General features: G+C 46.3%; 1 protein-coding gene across 1 annotated transcript; it reads left to right on the forward strand.

Moving 5' to 3' along the window:
* Positions 1–1,832: 1,832 nt before the first annotated feature.
* LOC100546113 (T-box-containing protein TBX6L) lies at positions 1,833–14,445 on the forward strand. Its single transcript, XM_031555995.2, has 9 exons — positions 1,833–2,197; positions 5,867–6,011; positions 6,958–7,060; positions 7,525–7,689; positions 7,939–8,085; positions 8,576–8,646; positions 9,772–9,863; positions 10,729–10,921; positions 11,732–14,445. Exons 1-9 carry the CDS (start codon positions 2,182–2,184, stop codon positions 12,156–12,158), a joined length of 1,359 nt encoding a protein of 452 aa, XP_031411855.2. The 5' UTR covers positions 1,833–2,181; the 3' UTR covers positions 12,159–14,445.
* Positions 14,446–17,077: the final 2,632 nt, after the last annotated feature.

The following is a 17,077-nucleotide window of genomic DNA, read 5'->3' on the forward strand; positions in this document are numbered from 1 at the left end:
TCTGACCCAATTTTTGATCCATTTTCCCTTTTCAGATTCTGATTACAGGCATTGTTTCTGCTTTCTGCAGTTAAAATACTAGCATTGCAAAAGCAGGACATGGGAAGCAGATTGGATGCTGGCTTCCCTTCTGTGGCAGAGCAGAAAAGCATTTCTGCATCCTGTTCCATTTGTGTCTGGTGGTGACTCTGCAAGCAAAAGCAGAGGAGATTTGACCTTAATACCATTCACAGTTGATCTTTTTCCTTCCGATTTGTCCTTTGACATATGTAATAAATAATCTTCAGTTGAACTACGAGTTGTGTTACCCCACTGCATGACAGCCTCCACCTCAGTGGTACTGAAACCCCAGGTTTGGATTTAGCTGAGGAAAAGTCTTCTGTGTTGCCCGGTACTTTAGAAGGGAGGTCAGAAGGCCTTTGGAGGATGTGGTCCCACAAAGTTGCCAGGAGCCAATGGACCATCTGCAGCTATAAAACACTCCCCAGGACTTACCAAACTCTCCAGCTTCTTTCTTGTAAATGTTCTTTCTTGCCACAATAAACAGTGGCCTTTCTTGTACTCCCTGCACAGAACTGCCTGAAATTCAAAGTAAGGATGAAAAAGAGCCATAATGAAAATCCTCTGAATAAATTCTTTGTCCTCGTTGCATGTTGATGCATTCCCTACTCCAGAAAGCACTACATGCAGAACTGAAGGGATCTTTTTCTATAGGAACTGACTGTAAACAAATTCAGAATGCTTTGCATGTCAGTCTAAAAATCAAATGTCCCAATAATGTCATTAGCTGAATAAAAAGTGCTTATTTTATTGTGAGCAAAACGAGACCAGGAATCAGCTGCAGCCTTATAGTGATGCTCTTTGAGATGAAGCAGGGAACTCCTAAGTTCATTGTGCAGGATCCAGCTCTGGCCCATTGAGACTGATATCCTGCTTTCGACCTCCTCTTTTTAAACTCTATATTTGACCTATAAATGTTAGTATAGCTGTTTCTATACGTGAATGCAGCTCTTCATCGAGGTGTAGTGGCTGGTTTGTGACCTGAAGCATGAGGCTTGATTGCTGTCTCTTAGCACTTGTAAGCACTTGTAAGTACAAAAGCTAATGGTCACACTTGCAGAATAAACTAATTAAGGGAAAGCACTGCAGTCCTTTGGTTTGTGCGCAGCCTTTCATTCAGTCAGGGCAGGCCTAAATAAAACCTGTGCCTGATCCACGCTTCAGATTTTTAGGTCACTTCCACCAGTCCTGGAAGGTGCCAGCAGAAGGAGGTTGGTGCCAGTAAAGTGGCGTGCTAGCATAGCTGTGTCGTTAAAGCCGTGCAGCTTTCATTGGCGAGGCGCTGCTGAAAAGATAAGTTGTGAGCTTGAGGACGTCTGATGCAGCAGTGAGAGCCATGCCTGTAAAAAATGGTAAAATAGGAAAATTAACTGTAGTTAAAGGCCGTGAATGGAGAGATTGGCGAGGTAGGTAGCCTTACCTGATGCACTTCTGTTAGTGGAGAAGGCATCTTTCGGTGGATGCATGCGTTACTGCAGTTTCTCAGTTTTGAGATGGTCTCAAAGTTTTAAGTTTTCCACAAGCTGTTAATCGCTCGGGAAGGAAACAGCTTCCTGGTTCTTACACCTTTCCTGATTTGACATAAAGGGATTCTGTGCTCTGGACATGAGAGTTTTATCAAATCCTTGGAATAGCCAGACAGAATTATTTCCTTGCTGGTTAAGGGGCTTTTAGGTATTTATTTATTTGTAGGTAAGTCTTCCAGTAGTGATTTTAGTCTATTTGTTTAGAAGTGTGTTAGCAGTAAATCAAGGTGCATTTCCCCCGTAGGGTTTCCTGTATGTCAAAGCCATGTTAATTCTCTTTGATTTTCTTCCCTTAGCCCCAGCCATTGCTGCAGATCCTTCCTCTCTTTGTCCCTTTGGACATCAAAGGATTGCAAGGGGACAGCCCTGGCGAGAAGCTCCTCCCTGCTCATTAGCCTCCATAAAACAGGAACTCACCTTGGCTAGCTGTGTTTGGAGTCCCATCCGCTTCTCGGTCACTCTTGACACTGGAACTCAGATGGAAGGGCTTTTTCTTGCTTCAGGACATCAGACTGGACTATTTTGGCTCCCTTATTGAGAACTCTGGTGGCTCTCTCGGCTGTGTGACTTCCTAGACTCCACATTTCATGGAAAAATGCAAGTTTTACCAGGTAGGTGCGGCTCTCCCTCCTATTCTATCTTGTGCAGAAAGATCCTAGATTTATGCCAAAAGTGTACAATAATTTTAGACAGAGAGTAAGTGCTCCTAGGGATACCAGCACTTGTAATTGAGTGACTAGAGATAATAATAATTATTACCATTATTGGAGTTTTGAGTGTTCATTGTGAGCCTTGGAAGATGTTTTGCAAGGTAGTAGGTGTCCACTCACAGCCCAAAACTCCCTTATTTGTATCACCTTGTACAATATAATCCTGAAGGATAGAGGTTTTATCTGCATATTGTCTGTCAAGTAGTGTAAGTTCCTTTGGTTTTAAAGGCCACAGAAGGTTTGGAAATATTCCTTATATTGCTAAGAGCAATTCAGATGCAAACTATCTTTTTTGTCTATCCCTGTCTTTCTTCTGCCCTTTGAAAGTGAAAACCCCAAGGAGACATAGCCTACAATTTCTACCATCTTTTTATGCCCAAACACAGTATTTTTTGTTTCCATAGGGTATTATTTATGTTTTTCTTCATCAGTCCTTCTCATAACATGCTATTAACCTCTTCTCTGTGGGACATGATCATACTGGGCACGATGACAGATGTGCACTGGGAAACTGAGGACCAGACCAGAGGCACCGCGTTTGTCACTATAGCTGAAACCCAGATTTAACACAGTGTTTTCCAATACATTGCAAGGAAAAGACTGCTTATGTAGCTCAAGCATGCAGTTCACCTACACTGAGAGGTGGCTGGGTATTCTCAGCTTTTTTTCTCTGCTGCTGTAGTGGTGTTTCATAGGCAGAATACGCATACAGTGACTCAGAATCTAACTTCTACCTTCACCATGGTTTTGGGGTTTTTGTCAAACCTTCCATAGGGTACTGATTCGTACTGGCACATCAAGAGAATTTTGACTTAAGAAGCAACCGTGCAGTACCTCACTGTGTTAAAGATTCCAGCTGTTTCAGAAGTTACCTCGTGTTCTTATGGAGTCATTTCTGGTGTACGACCCTACACAGCAAAAACAGGACTGCGTGCCTTTGAGAGGTGAAGCTGTGGCACTAGTAGAAACACAATCCTTCTGTTAGAGCCCAAATCCTTGTGTGCTGGGAAACAAGGTGTCCTCCAAAGTGTGGAGGTGTTTCTGGCGTTTATAAGGTCAGAGAACATGGGTTTCTTCGGCCGTTGGCAATATTAATATATCCAGTAGCTTTATATACGTTTGTGTGTTCCTTCCCTGAGGATTCTAGATAGCTGTTCACATTAGGCTTCTTCACTGAGACAACTTCAGCATCACCCAGTTTACTCTCATTTCCCTTCCTCTCCTTTCCATCACCAAAATAGGAAAAAGATATGCAACCTATTCTAGTCAAAAAACAAAGCACAAACTGCTCTTATTTGTATCAGGACTTTAAAGAGCAGCGTGGTATTGAGTGAAGATCTCTTAATTTTCAGTGCTGGCCTTTATCGTAGCAGCTGTCTTCCCTTACAGCCTCATGAAGTGTGTGTTTTAAAACGTGCTACATGTGAGGCTACCACAAGAGTGGTGATAACCATGATTGGTTTTAAGGTAACTTAGAACTAAAATTCTTGGAAGATGTTTAAAGCTCTCTCAAGCCATCCTTAAAATAAAAACTAAACTAAACTACATAGAAGGGGAAACATCAGAAGTACGGAACTTAAAGAATGCAGTTCAGTGCTTGGACACCCCACTGCAGACCTCTTTGTGCTGTAATTCCAGAGTCTTTGTGGATCTGAGGAGGCTCTGAGGTTAGCTGAGTTGGCACCGATCTGGGAGTGAATTCAGAGCACCTTGCAGGCCAACTTTTGGCTCTGAAATCCATCCTGCAAAAGGATCCATCACTGCAGACTCCCATTGAAGCCAACTGATGTGACTTTGTGGCAGCTGTGTGCCTCTGTTAGCAAGATACCTTTGTATGCAAACTGTTCATATCCTGTTTCCCAGCCTCAGACAGGGCACACAAAACCTGTGACAAGAAGGACGTCAGCAACATTTTAAAGTCTTTGCTGCAGTGTTGATTGTGTGCCTGGCTCTTTGTCATACAGGTTCAGTGGTGAAACCAGATTATAACATCTGCCTTTGATTTTTAATCCAGTACAGAACTTTTGCTTTAATTCCTTTTGATTTGTTTGGAAGTCTCTCAGTGAGGACCCCCGAGATCTGCCTTGTAGGCTCATTTAATGGCGTTGGAATTTGCTTACAAAAATGTTAATTGTAAAATTCATTTGGGGGAAGGAGTGAGCATCTGTTGAGCTAATCAAAATCTGTTTGCATGTATTTGTGACTGGATGACTCCTGTGGGAAATCAGCCCGATTTTATTGTAACTCCTTTTGATACATGCGCTGCGCTGAGCTCCCAATGCATCGTCTGGTGGCACTTTCATGTCTTTGCAAGAGGATATGAGGGAAGCTTTAGTAAGAAGATGTTAACAGGCTAATCTTAGCGAGCAGACTAGGTGTCACTTCTTAGCCAGTTCATTAATGTCGGATCAAAGCAGAAAAAAGGGTAAAGGGTATTTTTTTTAAGTGCCTGAAGACCTTTACAGATTGACAGAATTATGTTTAAATGTTTCTTAATTCCTGATAGAGGAGGCTAACATCGGGTTGCTTTTGTGGACATGTATCACTTTCAGGATGAAGCTGCTTTCTCTGGAAATGGTTGCCTTCTTTCCATGTCTGTTCTCTTAAAGGTGTTACCCAGGGAAAAAAAAGAAAAAAGAAGAAGATAAAATCCCTTATTTCTGATGTGCTCTGAATAAAATTCAATCCAAGCTAACAGGCAGAGAAGTTTCTGTTTTTAACAAATAGCCAAGTGTGGCTGATAATGCATGGCCAGGAAAGCTGACAGCTGTGTGCTGCTGAAGAGGCACCTTCCACACGAGCACCCTGGTGATCTCCATCTCCAAGTCTGGTTAAGACTTTTTTTTTTTTTTTTTTGGAATATTCAGCTCTGTCTCCTCCCTTTCTTGTCTCTTCTCAATGTGAACCTCCTGTCTGGCCCTTCATAGTCCTCTGCAGTGATTTTTTCCCTCTGCTGCCAACTAACTATCTGTTGTTTTCTCCCCTTGCCTGCTACTACACTTAAAATATTTCCAATCCTTTCAGCTTTCATTTTATTCTTTTGGTGAAGTGTTTTGTGTAGCCCTGCTCATACCAGAACAGGAGAAAAAGCAGATTGTGGCTACCCACCTGTCTGACTTGTAGGATAAAAGAATTAGGCTGGGTTTGTACAACACACAAATCTTTACAAAAGAACTTACCAGCTAAAGCCAAACCTGTTGAGTAAGCCTTTATGCCTTTTGAATCTTCTAAGCAATAAGAATAGCCTTGAAAGGAAGATAATGGATTTTGCTTTAGAGAATTATTGTGGCACAGGTTCTTGGCAGCCTTCCTGGGTGAAATCACAACACTCACTTACCTGAGCTGAACCAACGCTGTACGCTGCGGTGATTTGGGGCTGACAAGTCCCATAGGAGCATATGGCCAGAGCCCATCTGTTACAGCAACGTGTGGAATTCGGTAGCTTTGGGTACTGGAACTGGGAGGCTGATTTGGGTGCTGCCTCCCAGAGCCAGATCTGAGCAGGAGAAGCTGTTCTGTGCTGGTGCCCTCTTCTCCATCTGAAGTCCCTGTTTTCTCTCTCCCTGGTAGACATTAAAGCACCATGTGAAGCACTTGCTTCCCCCAGCTTGGAGCCCTACCCGCAGAGCTCCATCACGGTCACCCTGGAGGACATGGGTCTCTGGATGAAGTTTCATCAGATAGGGACAGAGATGATCATCACCAAATCCGGCAGGTGAGGGGACCAGGACAGCTGCCCACACCACACCCTTCTGATCTGTTTGCAAAACTCTGAGCACTCTTATTTCACTTGGTGACCCTCAAACTTGTAGTCAGTTGGGTGCATCTCCCTGCTTCTGGCACATTTTCAGGCTGTCCCGGAGATCCAAACTGCAAAGTGCAAAAGGTCATTGCGAGGCTGATGTGCTGAGAAATCTCCTCTGCTCTTATCTCAGTACTTAACACTGATGTTCTTCCTGTTGCTGTGCTGTTGCTCTGGGAAGTGCCCTGGGCTTCCTTTGCCTGGGTCACAGGCAGCAGCATAGGAGTAGTCAATATCTGGTGTTGATTCTGCATTTGCAGATGAAAACATGGCATATAATGCTAAGCAAACTATTCTAAATCTGAGTCATATTGTGGAGCTTGCGGTGAAAGGATATGAAATAGTAATGTCTTGTGTCAAAGCTGCTGGGAGCTAAAGTAATCCTGCTGGTAGGAAGGGAGGTGTTGAGGCTTTTCTGCAGAGTCAGAAGATGAAAGTGGCGGTAGGGAATGCTGGAATGGAAAGCAAGATGTGCTCCTAGGTGTGCACAGCCCACACTAGAAAATGTTTTAATCTGTGCTCCAGATCTGTGGTAGCTGCATGAAGCTAGCAGCTGCATGCAAATTCCACTTATTTTCTTTAAGTTTTCCACTGCTGCAATGCAGGAATTGGAGGCACAAAAGCAATAACAATGTCAGGCCATTAAAGACTGCTGCCATGTTAGTGCCTATTCCACCTAAACCCATAGGACTGGATAATCAATACATCAATGAGGTAGTAAAAACATTTGGTAGCTGGCCTGTACAAATACCACTACCAGAACTTTGTGCAGCAGTGAGTAAACATGACCTGCTGCTTCTGTAGGTCGTTAAACAGCGTTTGCTAAGTACAGAAATTCTTACATTCATTTCTCTTTCAGACGAATGTTTCCACAATGCAAAATCAAAGTCTCTGGCTTAATCCCATATGCCAAGTACCTCATGCTGGTGGATTTTGTGCCTGTGGACAACTTCAGGTACAAGGTAAGCACTTTAGATAATAAAAGCTATGCTTTAATTCCATTTTTGTTTGAAATAGATTAATCTTTATGCTTCACTGGCCAGGCTGATAAATAAATAGTCTTTGGACAAAGTTCAGAAGTAATTGGTGGATTTTCTACCGCTCTGGAGCTATTTGTCACTTTTGCTTGGGGAGCAGCTGGAAAGGTAACTGATCTCCATTGTAACCGGTACAGTTTTGATCATGATTAATGTCAGACTTCTCTGATGGCCACTGGGAGAAAGGGAGGAAAAATGAGGCCTGAGCTTGGAGTTGTTTTGGTAAAACAATCATGACTCACAAGAGATAATCTGCTGCTTGTCAGGAGTGCATGCCTCAGAGGAATCCTACAGAGACATCCTACATCATACAGAGAAGCAGAGTTGCTAAGGCTATTTAAAATAAGTCATTTTTTTTAAGTTCTAGATTTCCATCTTTCTCTTCATAGTGGAATAAAGATCAGTGGGAAGTTGCTGGAAAAGCAGAACCCCAGCTCCCTTGTCGCACCTATGTCCACCCGGATTCCCCAGCTCCTGGCAGCCACTGGATGAAGGAACCTGTCTCTTTCCAGAAACTGAAGCTCACCAACAACACTCTGGATCAACATGGGCATGTAGGTTGTTGCTGGCCTTTGTGCCACACTTTCTTGGGATTCATTGCAGATAGGAGTAAAGTGAAATAAGTGTGAAACATCAGATCATGTGGAAATTAAAAAGATATCCAAGTGCCCTCTCTTCCTTCCTCAGTCCAGCCCTCTTACCTGCCTGCTAGGGAAGGTGCTAGCCCGTGCTGTCCGTATAGCTTTGCTCAGCGTGTTAGCAGTAGTTGCACTTGGAAACCTTTGCCTTTGTCTCTGTGCCAGATCATCCTCCACTCCATGCACCGTTACAAGCCTCGCTTCCACATTGTGCAGGCAGATGACCTCTTCAGTGTTCGCTGGAGCATCTTTCAAGTCTTCAGCTTCCCTGAGACTGTCTTCACTTCTGTTACAGCCTACCAGAATGAGCAGGTAGCGTCCGAGTCCAAAGCATTGCTAAATACTTTGTCCTTAGAAATCTTGCATAGGAAGGTATCACCTCCAGAGCAAATTAATATGGGTGTCTGTGATGGATAAAGGAAGGAAAACAGACAAAATATGGTTCTTGCAGAAAACATCTAGTCAAGGATGACATGAATTGTGCATAGTAATTGCGTTAAGTGCACTGTCAGTGACTAACAGAACCCCAAAGGTAGCAAAAAGTACAGACAAAAGTCCAGATATTAGGTATTCACCCTTTATATTTCTCTAGTTACATGAATCCCACCCAAATTCCCACTGACTCTGGGAAAGTCACTTCTCTCTACAACTCAGTCATAGAAGGAACTGCTGGGAGAGCTCAGATACTGTGCCAAGGGCATCCCCCAGCCCCCTGAAAAAGCTGTTGTAGTAAATACCAAGAATAAGAACTTGAAATAATAAAGATCCCAACCAGAACTGAATCCTGGTCCTTTATTTTAAGATCACAAAGCTGAAGATTGACAACAATCCATTTGCTAAAGGTTTCCGGGAGCATGGGAAGAACACTCGAAGGTAAACTGTTTTTTCATCTCAACTTATGTATAACGTGAGTATATTTGAATTATATCCAAGTCCATTGAACAAAATAGAGCAGATAGCTCTGCAGAGCATTTTGCTTTGCAAATTGCATTTATTTGTATATGGGAGTGATGCTGTGTAGCAGCCTCCCCAGAGACTTGGGGAATGGGAGGAAACAGAGAATTTCTTACAGAAATATGAGAGATGTGACAGATTTAAGACCTGCATTCCATTGCAAATTGGGTCTCGACTGCAATCTGATACATTAATAGCAGTGATAAAGAGAGTCCACAGTAGATCCTTCTGTCCCTGTGAGATCAGCTTAACTCTGACGTTGGAAGGCTCTCACATCTCCTTTCCTCTTGTGTGGAAAGGTGTCTCTACCAACAGGAAATTTTGTCTGTGAGATGGAGGTTGGATGCCAGTACCCTTGAGATGATCTGTCTGCTCCGAGGTTAGCCACTAATTAAGGCTGAAAGAAATAACCCTGAAAGAAACCCTAGACTGGTAATAGAGAGTTTTCCAACCAGAAAATGGTATAAAAATATCTGAGATTTTGTTTTGCGTGCCTGAAAAGAAAATCTTATTTCCTGATGAAAAAGCCAAAGGTGTTTCTTTTTGAAAATGTCAGGGATGTTCTTTCTCCTCTTAACAGGACTGTTTCGGAGTAAGCTTAGAGTTATTGTCCACTTTGGAAAAAGACTGCTTTCAAGCAAAATGCCCACCATAGATATGCCTGTATGTACAAAATGTGCATCCAGCTTTCGAGTACGCTTACAAACTGTGCTGAAAGCTCCAGTGCTGAGGTTTCCATGCTATTTTTGACTTTTGTACAAGCAAGAAAGGGGCAGCAACCCCCTTACCAACTTATCCTCAGTAGTCTGTGGGGTGAGGGCTCTCCTGGAAGCACATACAGCATTGGTTACCTCCATGATTCCACTCTGGCACACATTCCCTGTGGACCTGTCGTGTTGTTTTGCAAGGGGATATAACATGCAGAACATCAGAGCTGTTCATCCCACCTTTTGTCTTCCCAGGCCTTTGTCCTGCATCCCTTGCATACTTATCTAGATAGAAAGCTAACTTACGACCTAGTCCTGTGCACTGTTTCTTTCCCAGGGAAGGACGAGCCAAATCCCAGAAGCCAAGTCCAGCCAAGGGCCAGAAGAGAAAGCTGCCAGAGGAAAAGGAGTCTGGTGCTGAGGAACGTGGTAATTTTAACAAGAACAAACCCAGAGTCAGTCACAAACTGTGCCTAAGCCACAGGGGGGATAAGAGGCAGTGACATACCTCTGCTGTTCCTCACTGGGGAGAGTGCTTTGGGCAGAGTCCCTAAAGGCTGCTGTATACATCTCTACAAAGCTGGAAAGTGGTGCTGACTCCCTAATTCAGGGAGACAGCTTTTAGGAGAATGAGCCAACAAATGATGACTGGGAACCCTCTGCGAGGCCTTTGCCTCTCTTAATTTCTGCCTGCAGTCTCCACACATGCATTCAGTTTGTCTGTCCCAGGATTATTAAGTCTCTGCATATGGTCCACAGGAGCCTGCTCACATCTCTTGTCGTTAGTGACTCCGCCCCAGCTCCGCTGCTCCAGCCTTGCTTTGTGACTGTGGAGCACAGACTGAGGGCTGTGCTCTCGTAATGTTTTCTCTTCAACAGTGACACCATCTCGCAGTGTCACCCATGGCTTTCTTCTGCCCATCTGCCTTGGTTCTTGTCTGTGCAGTTGTGTCAACCCTGGTGCTTGTGCAGCTGTGTTGTGATGCAGATAGGGGAACTGATACCATTTAAAAATAATCTTTACTCTTTCTGTTAGGTTATCTTTAAGCTTGATCATTCCTTGCTAGGGTGAGGGAATGGGGCAGAACTGAAAGCCACAATGTAAGAGCAGAAAAAAGCAGCAAAGGGCTAGTCTTTTAAGTCCTTTAAGACAGTGTGGCTGCAGAAGAGGTAATGGTGTCTTTCCTTCCCCCATCCTGCAGTTAATTCAGCTGCTAATAGAACACCGTGAGCTCCAATTCTCTCTTCCCCATTCTCACTTTTTTCTGTTCTTTCTTTCCCTACTGTGAGTCAGATTTTGAGAAAGATGAGAATGTGGATGTGAAGGAAGAGAGTAACCCCATCGTGGTCAGCAGTGGATATCCCTTCTGGATCTCAGAGCAGAACAGCAGCCATGCCTTTCCTGCAGCATCACCGGTGCCAGCTGAACAGAGGGAGGGTCCAGCCAGGGAGCAGCAAGTGCCTACACCATCCTACCAGACATACCGGTGAGTCCTGTCTCCTGGTGCCCTTGTCATAAAGCCACTCTTTAACTGATGAGATTCCTCCTCTTTTATAGGTTATTTCCTAAGGAAAAACTGCCAGTGTGAGTGAGAAGGCTGTTTTTCTTTTGTGATAGGTGCTAGAGCAGTGTGGAGATGTCTCTGTAACAAAGCCTTTCTGTTTTACATGCATTCTGAGCATATTCATGTCTTAGTAGTACTCTTTATTTCCCTGTGCTGAAATGCTTTCCTACCCAACTCTATGTAACACAGAACTTGCCTGTCCTTCAGGGGAGTGGAGGACTCCAGTGATTGTTTCTTCCTTCCTGAGTTGTAGTGACTGGGCTTACCTTCTTTTGACACTAAATTTTTCTGAGTGAGTGACAGCAGGACTTAGACTAAAATCCATTTCTACAGTAAGACAAAGCTGTGGGTAAGGGAGAGTTAATGTGCCATAAACCAACATGTGAAGTTGGGGAATCCTTTTCAGTATGTGTGTAATTCCATTGGAGTACAAGATGGCTCACCTGGCTTTCCTGCAAGCATCTTCACATGATGAATGAGTGTGAAATAGCTGACACATTGTAAATTCCCACCCCAGGCCAAGTCTTCTAGGTACAAGGCACTCACAGGGAATACAGAGAGCTAGGTTGTCTTTGTAAGGTGCGCTTGTTTTGAATGGAAAGCGGATGTTTGAAATGGCAGAGGAAGAGGTCAAGCTCTTAGCACGCCTTTCCCCGGGGATCTGTGTGGGTTTTCAGTGGTTTTCTGCTGCGGTGGGTTTGACTCGCTGCTCTGTCTGCCCTTGGGGAACAGGTTCCACGAAGCTGGGGACAGCCAGCAGCTCCCCAGCCGCGACGTCACCGCCTTGAACGACTTCCGAGCGAGGTGCCACCCCTTGGATCTCACCTCGGTGCCTGAGCACGACTCCAAACAGCTCCCAGAGGGCTTCACCAACCTGCCTCCGCTGCCCCCACCTCTGCCCCCTCCCCAGGACTACACCGGAGTGGTGAACATGGCTCTGGACTCAGTGGGGAAACCTGGAGCTCGAGCGCCCATGTACAGTCCTTATGGCACTGAGCAAGGCCTTGGGCAGTGGATGGTGCCACCCCACAGCCAGTACAGGGCGATGAGCTACTCAGCCTTCTCCACAGATTACAACACACAAGGGGCTTCAGGACATGCCCACGGGACCATGGCAGAGTGGAGCCAGTACCCACTGTTCCCCTATGCCTGCTGGTGAGCAGGGAGGATCCTTCCCAATGAAAAGACTGAAAGAAAATTGTAAATGAGAACAAATTTGTTCTGGGGTGTTAACCTTGAAGCCTTGTCTGTAGAAGGCAAAGAGGCATTGCTGCAGATGGTGGCATGGGATGCCTTCACTTCCTTGTCTCCTTGCACAACAACCCTCATGGTACTTCACAAGCAGCAGTTACACTGCTACAGTCCCAGCTGTGTCAGGGCACGTCTGGCTCAATCTGTGTGTTCTGCAGTGCTTTTTCTCCAGCAGGAATAGGAAACCACAGGAACTGTGAGAGCAGCAGTGAAAGAGCTGTTGACCTCTGTCCCAGGTGCTTGCATTTGGCAGTTTCCAAAATCCCTTCTTCCCAGGACATGTGTGCAAGGAGATAGGGGCTGAGGAGTTTCAGTAAGCCAGGCCAAGAAGCTGTAGGGGATTTTTGCAAGGATGAGCCAAAAAAGCAATTCCAGTGACCCCTTGAGCAGGTTCATCAAACTAAAGTCAAACTAAAGTCTTGCCTTCTTTTCCAGGAGCATATGACAGCAAAACATGCAGTGGTACATGTGGCTGTGGATCATGCAGGCAGGGAAGAGCTTGTCTTCTGCACGAGAACCAGCAGCAAGGCTCTGTGTTGTGTCTGTGTCCCTCATGCCCACCCCTATCCCATCTTCCCTAGATTCGAGGTTAGTGAAACACTTTTCCTTCTGCTGGTGGAGGAGGGACATTGTTCACAGAATTCAGGGCTGTTCCAGGGGTCTCTAAAGGCCTGTGCTTGCCAGGAATAGCAGTGCTGCCTTTGACACTCCAGCCTCTTTCTTTTGAAGGGAAAGAAATCTTTCACTGTGAACTTCTTCCACCCCCAGCCACCCGCAAAGAATATAATTTATAGCTGTTGTTGCTGCGCTACGAAAGCTTTGCCTATAGATGCTTCTGACCAGTCTTGTGTCATTCATCAGCCACATACTTTAAAATAATGAACACCACAGGCACCGAGCCACAGGCTGCACTGCTCCCTGATGCAGTGCTGGGTGCCTCCTGGCTGCTCAGTGCCATCTTCTTGCGGGCTCAAGGATCTGCTTCGGTGTCACTTCCACTGTCAGAGCAGTTTGACCTTTGTTACTGCTGTGGAACCAACCCTCTTCTGGAGGAGCTGTGCTGTCAGTGAGCAGCCCATGGCCCTGCTCGGCAGAGAGATAGTGTCCCTATTTGCCAAGTAGCCCTGGCTGTGTGGTCCTTTTTGAGTCCTTTTGCTTCTGAGGGAGGACAGAAGTGTTCCTCACTGTTATGCAGAGAACGTTTTCTTGTAACACTTCAAATAAACTGCTCTGTAGTTCACAGCCATCAGCAGGCAGTGAGGTGTGTGTGCCAGATGGCATTCTCTGCATGCACTCTGCAGCAGTGTGTGTGAGCAGAGCAGGGCAGGTTTGTGACTGCTGGTGCAGCAGGAGTGGTGTGCAGGTAGGTGCATGCTGCTCTGCCTGGGTGCCAGCCCTGCACAGCGTACAGGTGTGGAACTGTGTTTATTACTCTTAAAATGACTTTGAAAAGTAGCCCTGCACGTTTGTGAAACTCAGCTACAGCGACTGCTTCCTTATTTAAATAGAGTATTGCTAATTGGTCTGTACTGCAGTGATGATGTGAGCAGAGCAGCCGAGTGAGCAGAGGTGGTCGGTGAGGTTCCCCACAATGATCACTGCCAAGAAAACCTGAACTAACACCCCCTGGCTGGTTGGTTAGCTCTGCTTCTTTGTCTTTGGAGAGCTAGATCGTATTTCCCTCTGTCATAGGCTGATAGTGAGCATGGCCAACTGAAGGGAACAGGGCAGCACAGGGAAACCCGGGTGCCAGCAGGACAGCGAGGTGCTGTATCAGATGCCAGCATGGCTTTGGGAGAGCTGCAGTTGGTGGAGCTGGTTTGACTGTGCAGGGTGAGCCTCAGCCTTGTGCACAGGATTGCTGTTAATTACTGCCTGCTGTTGCAGCAGGACTCCTCGCCCTCCTTCGGTGAATCACCCACCTTTCTAGCCAAGTACCTTTGCTTCCACTCTTCTGTCTCTGGTTAGAGGCTGCAGCTCTGCTGTTTGCTGAAGCCCTGACGCACGTTGCCTGTAGCTGTGTGCTGTGGGCTCTCTGCTGCCGCCGCCTCCCTTTGCAGCTTCCCCTGTCTTGTTTTCTTCAGCTGTGGCATTTAAAATCTGTATGAGCTCGACTGAGATACTGTTTTTGCACGCATGTGAGATAATGTAATGCGTCTCTGACAGCTTCAATAAAAGGAAATGAGACGTGCGGAAGGCAGGCCATTAAGAGCAATAAAATAAACTCGAAAGTGTGGTTTTTTGTGCATCTCTTTCAAGCACACTGCTGGCTCCACTTCAATCCTGTTACCTGGGGCTAGTTCCTACATGACACATGCTGTTGATCTCAGTGTTCTTTGTTCTCTCAGTGTATTCGGAGAGCCCCAGGTTGCCTGCTTGCATTGCTAGATATGACTCAGTCTCTTGTACTAATTCTTTGCAGCAAATACTTTATTTTCTATACATTTTGACTCCTCTTCTGCAGAGGAGTTACGTAAGGATGAGGACAAATGGACTCTAAATGGGATCTAGGTAAATTTCCTATGGGAAATAAAGATCCTGATTTACATTCCATTGTCCTACTGGTTTTTGCAACCTTAAGCCTTGTTTGAGGCTGTTTCAGTGCGGGTAGGAATGGCAGAAAGATGTTTTCTTGCTGCCATTCTCCTACCATAGACAGGCATTGCCTGGTGGCAGCTGCAGGCTCAGGGGGGGCACTGCAATGCTGCTGCCCCATAACCCACACTGCGTCCACTCAAAAGACTCCATGGGTCCTCCCAGTGGAGCAGTCCCCCCTCACCTGGCTGTAGCCCATGCATTCAGGCAGCCCCGGGCCCTGCAAAAGGAGCAGCTTCCAGTGTGAGCTGCAGTGTCCATCATTGAGTCCTCTGTGAGTATCCTGCCATGTGTTTCCTGCATTCACCTTAAAAGATGCCAAGCAAGCAGCATCCATCCCATTCCAGGAACAACAACATTCTTTGAGTCAAATGGTTTTTTATTACAGAACTTAAAAGCCACTTAATTTGCAAACACCAGGCTGGGGTCCCATAAGGAGCCTCTTAGCAGGGGGGAGCGCAACATTTGGCTGACAATAACAACAAAAACAGCAGCCATCACCCACCGTGCAAAGCTGTACCAGCACACAGCCCACCACCTCCCTGTGCCCACAGCTGCAGTAGTGCTGATGCTGATTGCCTCCAGGTGCACAGGGTGCAGGTGTCTGCTCTTAGCATCCTGCCCTCACCCAAACTGTGCAGCAGAAGGGAACGTAATGGGTTTTCCCTGAAGGATGAGGAGTGGGTGTTCTGCTGAACTTTCCCCCTCTGCACTGGGTGATGTTTGCTCCACAGCCTACCCTGAGGCTGTCTGGGCTCCTGTAGTATTCAGAGAGATGGTTTTGCTGTTGTTTGTTGTGCCTGTTTCTGTTTTTTCTCCAGGGCTCAGCTCTTGGTTTTCCAGCAGGTGTGCTCCTGACTCCTCCTACAGCTCCAGGTAAGCTGGTTTAGCTGCTGTGCTTTGTAGAGCTGTAATGAGATATAAGTGTGGTTTCTTGGGGTTACAGCTAATAAGAGAAAGTCAGGCATGAGTAGCAGCAGCTTGTAGGCACCCAACAGAATGCTAAGCAAGTTGGAAAGCATTTCTCCTCTACAACCCATGCTCCTTGCAGCATGCAGAGTGCACTGCGCAGAACCAGTGCTGTAGTATTGAGCTCTGGGCCTGAGCAGCAGCTTTAGACAACACCTTAAACAAGTGTGAAGCTGTTCTTTAATGCAGTGGTAACAAGAGGCCCTGCAGCCATGATAAGCAGCCAGTCACCATGTGTGCTGCTCTGCTTGATTTAGTGTTGTTCCTGTTTTGTTTTTCCAAGTCATGTGAGTTTTATGGCACTTTGCTGTAAGGTGCTGAATTGCCTCTGACACTTCTGTAATACTCCTCTTTTTTTCTTTGTATGTGCAGGTGTATGACTGCAGCATTCCTGCCCAGACGGTGCCCTGCTCGGTGAGTGTAATGGATGGGTTTAATCTCCATCCCCTACAGCTCTTTGGGGGCGTGCTGAGATTTGTATATCTTTCTCTCTGACTTTTACTGAAGAGGGAAAACTTTGTGCATCTGGAAAGCAGAATCAGAGAGGGCAGCTAGTAGCACAGGGAGGCACACCACAGCCACTCAGCTGGACATAGGACATGGCTCAGGTCTGCTCTCTGTGCCCCCTGTGTGCTGGTACTGCTGCTCCTGCAATGCTGAGCTGTGGGCCTTGCAGCAGCTCAGGGAGCGCTCTGCAGTCTGGCTTTGGCTCTGCCTCCCCGTCTGGAAGGGGCTCTGTGGAGGGTGAGGTGTTCAGGGTAGCTCAGCCAGCCAGCAGCATTCAAGTGAGGGTGGAATGAGAACTGCTGCAGACTCAGTAGATGTTAGTCTGCACTTTGGGGCATCCCCAGCTGTAAGGCTCAAGGGAGTAAGAACAACAGGCAGCTGAGCAGCAGAGGCATCTACAGCCATAGGGGTATTCTCAACATGGTGCTGAGTGATGCTGATGTGCCTGCCATACAGCCCTTAGGGGCAGGATGAATGACTGTAGTGTCACTAAAAGAGACAAGCCTGAGGCCCCAGTGCCCAGGCTGTGCACCAGCCCTGCAGACACACTTCTACCCTCCCGAGGTTATAGGGTAGAGGCAGTGCCCTGCAGAGAGTGGCCCTCCTGCCCACACCAGCTGGTTTGGCTGCTGCTCCGGGGGTGCAGCCAAGGGGAGCCTCCAGCCCGAGTGTTTCCTACCTTCACTTCATCCTGCCCATATGTCTGTTAATGGGCCTGCCCTGCCTGCATCCTCGGGGACTAATTGCCTCACACTT

The sequence above is a fragment of the Meleagris gallopavo genome, chromosome 17 (genome assembly GCF_905368555.1).
Source record: "Meleagris gallopavo chromosome 17, MGAL_WU_HG_1.1, whole genome shotgun sequence".
Taxonomy (NCBI): domain Eukaryota; kingdom Metazoa; phylum Chordata; class Aves; order Galliformes; family Phasianidae; genus Meleagris; species Meleagris gallopavo.

Excerpts from the sequence above, each read along its gene's own strand:
- LOC100546113 (XM_031555995.2), top strand. Across the intron at positions 7,690-7,938 it reads CTCTGGATCAACATGGGCAT|ATCATCCTCCACTCCATGCA; the intron begins GTAGGTTGTTGC and ends TCTCTGTGCCAG. Across the intron at positions 8,086-8,575 it reads CAGCCTACCAGAATGAGCAG|ATCACAAAGCTGAAGATTGA; the intron begins GTAGCGTCCGAG and ends CTTTATTTTAAG.